Genomic DNA, 10,615 nt, shown 5'->3' with positions numbered 1-10,615 from the left:
TATTGTCAAAATTGAAAAAGTTTAGAAAATTGGGGGTATTTGGGAGGGGGTTCTGATTTAAGGGTCGCCGCATTTTAGGTAAGCGGCTATCAATAAAAGTAGAATTAATTTGTATTTATTTTTTGTTGCTGTAGTTTTGTATAATTTCTCAGATTTTTTTTTTCCCCAAGATGAGCAGCGAAAGGCTTGCCCACACTGACAAGGCTAACAATGACTTGACAGGATGGCTGGATGCAGGACTACAGCTAATACAATTCAATTTTTTTTTTATAGTTTAAAAAGCTAACGGCATAACGTCAGCTTTTTGACATTTCGTACTTGAGGCCGCAAATTATTTGCCTCATACGGACAAATTAGGATAGGAGGCATTCATTTTTTTTATATATAGTTTAAAAAGCTGACGGCATAGCATCAGGATTTGCGGTGTCAAATTCTTTTTTCTTAATTTGATTTGCGGCGTCAAAATTTTTTATTTTTTTCCACCGTTGATCACAATGTGATCGACGAACGCAGATTGTCGGCCAAAATAATTTCTTTTAAAGTGAGAAGGCAATTATTGATTGATTTACGCAAAAATTAATTTTTTTAACTGAAAAAGAATATTTTTAAAATAAAACTGCAAATCTCGATTGCGGCAATAGTTTTCCCACCGTCAATACCGCCTACCCAACATATCCAATGGTTGTCATTGACGCTCTTATTATTTCTTTATAAAAAATGCTAACGGTCATGCACTAATTTTTTTAAAAACTAAATTAATCAAAATTCAGTATTTAGTCAAAAAAAATTTGTAATCAAAGCAATACTACAATTATTCGTTTGTCGACAATAACTATTCTGTCTCATCTTCACGGATAAGCTCAACTTTTCTCTCTTCTCTATATATTCACTTGAGAAAACTCACTTCCTTCACGACCTTTCTCTTTCTGGTGTTATTCTCATTTTCTTCTTCATCGTTTTCACAAATTTTTCTTAGATTTTTCTCTTTCTGGTGGTCCTCATCTTCTTCTTTCATCTTATATTTCTCCTAAATTTTCGAGGATAGCTGATCGATTAAGACGACGATTCAGGAAAGCAATATTATAATTTGAGGGATGGATTGGAAAGAAATTTTATAAAGAAAAGATATATCATTGACAAGGTTAGTTTATTTAATAATTTTGTTAGAAGAAAAAGAAAAGCATTTAATATTATATTTGGAAACAAAAAAGACAAAGAAATGTCTCTCCTTATTCACTACCATAACTATCAAGTTGTTAAATCTTATAAAGAAAAATTCCTTTTTATATAGTTGGACAAACCTATTCCCCTTTTACATGTATTTGCATGTCACAGCATGCATGGATTCAGCACTCGTGCACAATTAATGCCCTATAGTTCTAGTACATGACTACGTATCAATAATGGACATGGGCAAATATGGTCGCGCTGCCTTTTAGTGCATGTATTAGGGAGAACGCTTCGGAAAAAGAAAAAAACAAGAATGTATCGATGAGCGGCGACAAATAAAGACAAAACCTTTGATTTAAAATTCCTTCGCGATGAGCGCGAAGCGTTTTTTTATTTTTAAAAAAAAATGAAACAAAAAAAAATGAAAATTAAAAGTCTTTTTATTAGTAGCATCACATCTCAATTGCGGTGACTAGGGATGTAATCGAGTCAAGTCAAGCTCGAATATTGCTATACTCAAGTTCGACTCGACTCATATATACCTAGGTTCGAGCTTGACTCGAGCTCGACCGAGTACAAAAAATCAATACTCAAAACTTAATTCGAGGAACTCGCTTTAAACTCGAGACTCGACTCGATAAGGCTCGACCTTTAGTCAAGCCTTATCAAGTCGAGCCTAATCAAACTTTTTGACTCAACTCGACTCGACCAATCTTCCCTTTTTTAGACACTTTTTCTTTTTAGGTCTTTTTACAATTATGTTATTACTTTTTTGCCATTATGAAATTTTATTATAAAGAAGAGTTTATTGTAAATTCCGTAAAACTTATACCCATAATGGTCATTTTATAATTATAATACATATATATTATTTAAATACCCCTGACTCGAAGAGTAGCTCGACAAGTCTCGAGCCTCAAAATATTGGCTCGAAACTCGACTCGAATAACAATCGAATAGTTCGAGACTCGGATCGAACTCGGTCAACCCGAGTTGAAGCCAAGCCGTTGACCGAGCTACTCGCGAGCTACTCGATTATGACTCGGCTCGCTTATATCCCTAGCGATGACCTCTTATCCAGCAACACTCCCTACACAACACCAATTTTTTAAACTTTTTCAATTTTGACAATATTCCTAGAAATTCGCGGCATCTTGGGATTAAGTAAATTATTTCATAAAAAATAAAAGGGTTATTATCACTTTACCCCCTTAAATTATATCACTACTATCAGTTTACCCCTTAACGTGTCTTTTAGTCACTTCACCCCTATAAGTAACTCAACTCAACATGTTAAGAAATTTTGGACAAAAATATCCCTTTATTCTATAGCATTATCATATTGTTATTATCACTTTATCCCTTGAAATTATAGTGATACAATCGCTTTAATTTCTAGCATTATTTTTTAAGCATTTTATCTCATCTTTAATCTAACTAGTATGGTCAAAATTTTTTAAATATATTTACCCTTTTTATACATAATTTAAAATAAAAAGTTGAAACGGTTATTTTTCCTTTTTTTCACTTTAAGGGATCCAAAAACATATAAATAAAAGGATTTTCTCAAAAAAAATTTCACACTTATTAATGCTAGAAAAAAAAAGAGATAGGAAAGAAGAAGACAGAAAATTAGATTTTGCAAAAAAAGAAAATAAAGAAAAGTCTAACATTATTGTATTACTTTAAAATTGTCGGGATTAAGATTGAAATTTAATGGTAAACAAAAAAGTGAAATAATTTTAAAATAATAAAAGTATTTAATTCTTTCTTATTTCTATTTTTTTAAAAAAAGAATTGAGCTCTTTTTCTCTCCCTCTCCCCCTCCCCCTCTCCATGTTTCTATTTTTTTCTTGACAGGAGTGCTAAAAAGGAGAAGAGTCACTCTAAATTTCTTATTATTTTTATTATATAAAAATGAGGGTACTTTTTTTTTCAAAATTCTTTAAGTTGCTTCTTTGGTTTAATGGTGGGATAAATTGTCTAAAAAATAACTATAAGTGGTAAATTGATAATGATGTTATAGTTATGGGGTAAATTAATAATAATTTTAAGGGCTAAATATGTCTTTTCATTTTAATTAACAAATTTCGTGAAGTTTGACCGCTAGTTTTGGAGGTAAAGTGACTAAAAAGTAACATTAAGAGGATAAAGTGATAATAATCCAAAATAAAAATACCAAGTAAGTATATGTGTACTAGCCATGATCCCTACAAAAGAACTCCAGAATAAAAATTGTCACAAAGTAATTGAAAAACTCTCAATATTCACAAATGTTGGTGGCCAATAATTTCAATTATCCAATCCAATTTGTCAAAAAAAAAAAAAATACAAATACTACCACAATATGGCCCCCACCCCTCACCCTCCCTCGCTAAAAAAAAAAAAAAAAAAAAAAAAAAACGCTGACCACATGAACAAAAGAGTTTGGGCCCCAACTTTAATTTTTATTTTTTATTTTTTTTTATCGTCATCCTGAGCTGAGTGACCGTCTTTCGTTCTCCTCCACCGTCATTCACTTCACTCACCAGACAGACCTCCCAACTCCTCCGTCCTGGCTGAGCAGCTGCCACGTCATCCCCCTCCCACCGCCGGAGATACCAACGCAACGCTGATACACTCTGTTGGAGAAGCTGAATCAGGTAGGTTGGTTCGCCGGAATAGTAGTAGTAGAGCATTTGCTGCTTGCAAAGTTATATGATGATCATGATGATCATGGCTGTCGAAGGCCTCACCAATTCATCCTATCCTTAGTTCTTTAAGTATAGAGAGTTACTAGAATACTTCTTGTTCTTTAAGGAGTATAATTGTTGTGAAAATTCTTATGCTGATTCATTCTGTGTGCATGAATTTGCAATTGTCCCTTAAGTTGCTGCTGCCGGTTGCTTGCTCCTCCAATTTTGATCCAATCAATGTGCAATTTTCGCCTTTAATCAGATACTCTTCTGCTGACTCAGTTCTTGTAGTTTCTTGCCAATTTGTGCACTCAATTACATTTGCATTTGATCATGAGAAAAGGCACTAGTGTAAAGAAAGCATGTCTAGTGTCCATAGATATGATCACCCATCCAACAATATGCAAATGCTTGTTCTTCACCAAGTTACAAGCATTATATTCATTTCCCTCGTCTGCAAAACAGGCAATCTATCTTTACGTTATTCTTTCCATGCTGGCATTAGTGTTCTAGCTGCTTTTCCTGTATTGAATGATATGTAACCAGTGAGGCATCTTCGGACGTATATTATATGCAGAGAGATTACATCCTATTCCTAACAAAGATGATTGATTCCTGTCCTAGGGATGCAGTTTTTCTTGAATTAAGTTTCTTTTACTCTGTAGTTATTACTGTCCGATTGAGTTCTTCGTGTTAAATTGATTAGGCTCTTTTGCTGGTGCCACAAAGTTAGAAGTTTTACGTGTTATGACAAAATGTGTGCTGCTGCTGCTGCGACTTCCTCATTCGCACCTGCTCGCACTCTTGGGTTTGGCATCGACGTCGGTGCAAGACAGGAAATCAGAACTTCATCTCAATTCAAACTAGGCCTCCTTTCTCTTTACTACTCAACTGCAACAAGGTGTGGTAGTTGGAATGTTGCAGCTCACAGACGCTCTGGCCTGTTGGTTATTTGTGGGGATGGATCTAACAGTGGAAAGATAACGAATGAGAAGAAGAAGAAGAAGAAGAGAAAGAAGTTGATTAATACAGATACGAAGGAAGTTGATAAAGTGGATGTCCCTGAGTTACAAGTATCCCAGCAAGAGCCATCTTCCTCAGTGTCAGTAATGAAGACGCTGGATGATGTTAACCCAATTGGGTTGGGCAGGCGTTCACGGCAGATCTTTGATGAGGTGTGGCGTAAATTCTCTGGATTGGGACAGATCTCTAGGACCACCCGCACCAATGATGAGATGAGTCTTCTTATTGGCGAGAGTGGTCCAATGTGTGAGTTTGCCATTCCTGGTGCTCAGAATACCACTGTCCTTGTCGTTGGTGCCACCAGTCGAGTTGGTCGCATAGTTGTCCGCAAGCTCATGTTGAGGGGATACACTGTCAAGGTCTCATTGCTATTTTGTATTTAAACCTTCTGCTGATAAGTAGTAGTAGAATGTTAAGGTGGTATTCTTTTCAATTAGTTCATGTAATGCATAGAGGAAAATGGACGGGCATCTTGCTGGGAGGTTTCAAGCATTAATCTTATTAATCTGTTTGTTTGCATTTTTTATCATTTAAGTTCTCAATTTTAGATATACTCTTTATCTCATTCACGAACTTTCCAATCTTCTTCACCAGGCTCTAGTCCGGAAAGCCGATAAGGATGTGCTGAATATGCTGCCAACTTCTGTTGAAATAGTCACAGGGGATGTTGGTGATCCTTCTAGTCTCAAGACTGCTGTAGAAGGTTGTAACAAAATTATCTTTTGCGCTACAGCTCGTTCCTCAATCACTGGGGATCTGAACAGGGTCGATAATGAAGGAGTTTACAATATTGCCAAGGCATTTCAGGTATCCTCCCCCTCAACAGACTCTTTATCAACCATGAAAAATTTCTCAGAATTTCCATGCATGTGTGCTTGCTTTAATAAAATGCTCATGTAAAAAGTTGGAGCATGATCAAGCAGTTGCTTAAATACTTGTAAGGTTATGCTTGTAAGCATTACAGTAAGCGGCTGGTACTTCAAGTCATCATGTTCATATTCTGTGATTGTTTTATTCTACTAAAAACTAAAAGTAATATATTTCGTTGTTGTGTGGCACAAAACAGGACTACAATAATGAACTAGCTCAACTACGAGCAGGAAAAAGCAGCAAAAGCAAGCTGCTAATTGCAAAGTTCAAGTCTGCTGATTCACTGGAGGGGTGGGAAGTTCGTCAAGGGACATACTTCCAAGATGTTATTGCTTCTAAATATGATGGAGGGATGGATGCAAAATTTGAGTACACAGAGAATGGAGCTGCAATTTTTTCAGGTACTCTTGGTGGCGATCAGGTTAAATTAACAGATTTTGACCTGAAAGTGTATTTGAATGCTGCCATTAGGACAGCCTATTTTTACTTTTCCTACTTATTGAACTTCTTTGGTAAAAGAAAATTGGAAATGAGAACTATGTATTGATGGAGACTCACTTAAGGACCAAGGTGACACATTTGAATTAACCTGACAATGTGCTCAACAATATGAATGACAAAAGTCTTTCTTCCAAGTGAATGAAATATTTGATGTTGTCTCATCTTATTCTGGTTCTGTTTGTTTGTTTCCAAAAAAGGGTATGTCTTCACCCGAGGTGGCTATGTGGAGTTGGTAAAGAAGCTTTCACTTCCTCTGGGTTCCACACTTGACAGGTAACCAGAAGTTGTATAATCCTTTCATACGTAATAACTTCAAGTACTTCATGCTAATAATTTATTCTTTGTACATTTGATATACTGTAGCGATTCAGTGATCGTTCTATCTTATGTATGTATATTGTGTTCAGGTATGAGGGTCTAGTACTATCTGTCGGTGGAAATGGGCGGTCTTATATATTTATCCTTGAAGCTGGTCCATCTGCAGACACAACTCAAAGCAAAATATATTTTGCAAGAATCAGCACAAAAGCTGGATTTTGCAGGGTGAGATGAATCTCCATTTTCCCATCAAGGGAAATGTGAAATTTGATTGATAATCATGTATTCAATTGACTCTTACTCGTGGTCACATCATATTAGTATTTTTTTCATACTAACAGGTGAGAGTGCCATTTTCATCCTTTCGACCAGCGAAACCAGATGATCCACCATTGGATCCATTTCTTGTACATACTTTAATCATACGTTTTGAACCAAGAAGACAGGTTCGTGTGGAAAGCGAATCAGTTCCAATCTTCTCTTTGTCAATAAACAGATTTGTATGTCACCAAAAAGAGGGAAAAAATATAAAGGAGAAAGTCAAGACTAGATGAAAATAAACGAGATTTTCATGAAGAAGAAGAAAAGAACACTAAACAAGTATTGAGCTTGATCCAAGTAAGCCTTGTGTGCCTTTTGATGTTTTCATTTGAACTGTCGCAGCAGAAACCTGTTGAGAGCCCTAATGGAGTGAAGCAAGACTTAAGAAGTTTTAAACTAATGTTGGAGTACATCAAAGCTTTGCCTGTAAGTGATACAATATGTTTTCTTTTCAGTTTGTAACTGTACAAAATCGTTACTCTTTATTTGGATACTAGCTTATGATGTTACTATTCCAACAATTTTGCCATTCTGTTCATTTTTTTTTTTATTAATTAGAGGGCACAAACTACTAAAACGGTGAAAGCTGGAGTTAAAAATGGTTTGGTTTCTCAAACTGCAAAGGCTCCTATTTATACCGAACATGGAGACATATAAATTTGCTTGCCAGACAGATTATGTTTATAATTTGCTTTTAATACAAATGCAAGAAGATAATAACATCTAAGTGTTCGTGCTCTGTAGGATGTTTGAAATGATTGGTTTCACCGGTTTTTGTGAATGAATAGCTTGGCTTTTCGGTTTTTCATGCAGAAAGAAATTTTTGGTTGAGTTACATTTTTGCTGATATTTATCTAAAGCTTTATCATGTCATTAAATTGTCTGCATGGTTCTGCAATTCACCAATGAGTACTTTGGCAACAGTGAAACATCTTCAATGAAATTGAACTTCAATAACTCATTTCTAAGTAGAAGAATATCCATACTTGCAGACTGGACAAGAGACGGATTTTGTCTTGGTTTCATGTACTGGATCAGGAATGGAACCCAACAGAAGGGAGCAGGTCTTGAGAGCTAAGAAGGTTTGGTCTATCTTATAAAAGCTTTTGGAACTTGTTATGCTTTTAGAAGAGCTGACTGTCTGCTTTTCGTATTCCCAAAGGCAGGAGAAGATTCACTGAGAAGATCAGGCCTTGGGTACACTATTATTCGTCCGGGTCCTCTGATGGTAAGCTTTCTAAAAATTATTTTTACTTGTGGATCTCCTCAGAATTAAGATGATTCAACCATTTAGTCATACTAGTATCAAGCAGCCTAAGTTAAGAATGTTCAAAGGCAACCATTTGTCAAAATCATCTACTGCCAGTTCAGACGACATACCTAATCAGTTTGTACCATGTACAACTGGTGAAGTTGAAGTTAATTTTCATTCAATTAAAAAAATAGAGAAAGGGGAGGAATATGTTGGTTGTGCTAAGTTTTCATTGATAAGATTATTTTAGAAATTGCTTTGCTTAGCACTAAAAAGTATTTATGCCTGAAAGCATTTATATACAAGCTTGGGAAGGCAACAAAATTTCAGACTGTCAAGACTTTGAATCTGATCCTTTATCATGATAGTTCATTTTTTCCTCTTTTTGATTTCTTGATAGTTTATTAAATTCATTTGACTCTGAAAAGTTCAAGAATGTTTTGTTCTATCAGTCAAGTCATATGTGCAGATTGATTCTTTGTAGGAAGAACCAGGTGGGCAGCGGGCTCTCATTTTTGACCAGGGAAACAGGATATCTCAGGTAAGATAAACCAATTTCTCACACTAGCGTATTGCTATTGGTTCTACAAATGAATCACGCCTCTCATGAGTAGTTTCGGCTTTCATTCTCTTAGAAACTTGCTGAGCTTGCAGATGAATTGTAATAGAATCTCGGTGATTCAATTTAGTCGTGTGCTTATTTTGAATCAAATGAATATTTCAGCCCAGAACTTGTGAGCTAGCACCAATAGAGTATGTTTACTCTTTTTAATTTTATAAATGCATGATCTTTAAACTTATACTATATATCTATATATGTGCTTGTGCATAAGATATACACTTGTGATAATCATTGCTATTGGTAAATTGTGGTTTTATATATTAAAGCATAGGGATTTGGATAGAGTTCAATGAAGAATATATTGTAACATATATCTGGCAGAGGGATATTGAATTAAGGTTGCTAATCAAGGCGTATCAAGCTAAAGCTAATTGAGCTTGAATATATGCCCAATCAACCATTATATGAGTTTGATTTTCACCATACTTTGGGTCTGATTTGGCTTTACTGGTATAAACTTGACAAATCGAACATTATATGAATTTGAGTTTCACGATACTTTGGGTGTACTGTGTCTTTGCTGGTATAAACTTGCCTGAAAGAGCCAAACATTTGAAGCTTTGATTTGTGTTCTTTAAGACATTGAATATTGAGACTCAACTGAAGCTTAGCTGAGCTCGAGTAGCTTGACACTTCTACGTATCAGTTTAAAGTTGTATATTTACTGAACTGAGGTTGAATAGCAAACAAAGTATCTAGTTTTGTGTTTGACACTAACCAATCTTAAATGGCTCTTGTCGATCAGAGCTCGACTCAAGTATTTATGACCAGAGCTGTGTTTGTGTCTTGGCCTTGCTTTGCTAAAGCTGTATTGCAGCAGCCTTTTTTGTGAGCTTAACATGCATGATAATCATGTAGGGAATAAGCTGTGCTGATGTGGCTGATATTTGTGTCAAGGCATTGCATGATTCAACTGCAAGGAACAAGAGCTTTGATGTGAGTAGACAGTATTAATTTATTTTTTTTGCTTTGATTCTATTAATCATCATATTATCTAACTAAATTCTCTGGTGGAATCCAAGGTCTGTTATGAGTATGTGGCTGAGCCTGGGAAACAACTATACGAATTGGTAAGGGTGTATAGAAGCCAGCCACTGTTTAGCTGTTGTTTGTTCTTGTATCCAATTTTCAGAAATTATCTCGGCTTGTGCCTTGCTAAATGTTGTGTCTCAGATTTTATTTTTTTCTCCTGGCAGGTTGCACATTTACCTGACAAAGCAAATAACTATTTGACACCAGCACTTTCGGTTCTAGAGAAGAACACATAAAAAGCTCGATTCATTAAAGAAGAACACATAACACCTTGATTTCAGTATACAAGTTCGATAGAAACCACACACTCTTTAGGCAAAGAACTGCAGTTTGTTTGTAAAGAGAAATTGCACGTCTCTTATGTTGGGAAATTTTTGTGTACGTGTAGTTCGTTCCTTTTTTCTTTTTTTTTGGTTGACAAAGGAACTCGCAGCTGCTACTCGAGAGTGCGCACTCGGTAAATCCCGCCCCCAATGCAATGGACCGCCAACACATGCATTTTGGCAACTTCTACATGTGATTGAAGACAGCATCAAGGTATATATTTGAACTGCAAAAATCATTCGCCTCCTTAACATTTAACATTCAATTCAATTGACTGTGTATAGAAAATTTGGTTGGAGCCAGCCACGCGAAGCAGTTTTCGATGGTTTAGCCCTCTTAACCAAAACATGGACGTCCAATGTGATAGTCAGGCACATTCATGGTTAAAAATATGGACGTCCAATGTGATAAGTGCAATTAGTTGACACACACTATTTCACTTTAAACAAGAGCGTTTGCAAAATCACGTGTGCGAACCATGCATGCTAAAATCGACCGACATCAGAT

At 35.7% G+C, this 10,615-nt stretch overlaps 1 protein-coding gene across 2 annotated transcripts; it reads left to right on the top strand.

Moving 5' to 3' along the window:
* Positions 1-3,672: 3,672 nt before the first annotated feature.
* Positions 3,673-10,165, top strand: LOC113719219 (protein HIGH CHLOROPHYLL FLUORESCENCE PHENOTYPE 173, chloroplastic-like). Of its 2 annotated transcripts, none has more exons than XM_027244367.2 (14): positions 3,673-3,812; positions 4,552-5,227; positions 5,463-5,675; positions 5,935-6,139; positions 6,437-6,512; positions 6,647-6,782; positions 6,899-7,003; positions 7,224-7,304; positions 7,871-7,960; positions 8,041-8,106; positions 8,615-8,671; positions 9,611-9,688; positions 9,775-9,822; positions 9,949-10,165. In XM_027244367.2, the coding sequence occupies exons 2-14, from the start codon at positions 4,601-4,603 to the stop codon at positions 10,018-10,020; spliced, it is 1,854 nt and encodes a 617-aa protein (XP_027100168.1). In that variant the 5' UTR covers positions 3,673-3,812; positions 4,552-4,600; the 3' UTR covers positions 10,021-10,165. The 2 variants fall into 2 exon arrangements, with proteins under 2 accessions (XP_027100168.1, XP_027100167.1); XM_027244366.2 differs by having other exon boundaries at positions 7,221-7,304.
* The last annotated feature ends 450 nt before the right edge of the window (positions 10,166-10,615 follow it).

The sequence above is a fragment of the Coffea arabica genome, chromosome 11e, assembly GCF_036785885.1.
Source record: "Coffea arabica cultivar ET-39 chromosome 11e, Coffea Arabica ET-39 HiFi, whole genome shotgun sequence".
NCBI classification, from domain to species: domain Eukaryota; kingdom Viridiplantae; phylum Streptophyta; class Magnoliopsida; order Gentianales; family Rubiaceae; genus Coffea; species Coffea arabica.
The sequence above is the reverse complement of the archived record's forward strand: the minus strand, read 5'-3'. Positions and strand labels throughout refer to the sequence as shown.

Excerpts from the sequence above, each read along its gene's own strand:
- LOC113719219 (XM_027244366.2), top strand. The coding sequence starts at position 4,601 with ATGTGTGCTGCTGCTGCTGCGACTTCCTCATTCGCACCTGCTCGCACT. Across the intron at positions 6,140-6,436 it reads TGGAGCTGCAATTTTTTCAG|GGTATGTCTTCACCCGAGGT; the intron begins GTACTCTTGGTG and ends TTTCCAAAAAAG. Across the intron at positions 7,305-7,870 it reads AGTACATCAAAGCTTTGCCT|ACTGGACAAGAGACGGATTT; the intron begins GTAAGTGATACA and ends CCATACTTGCAG.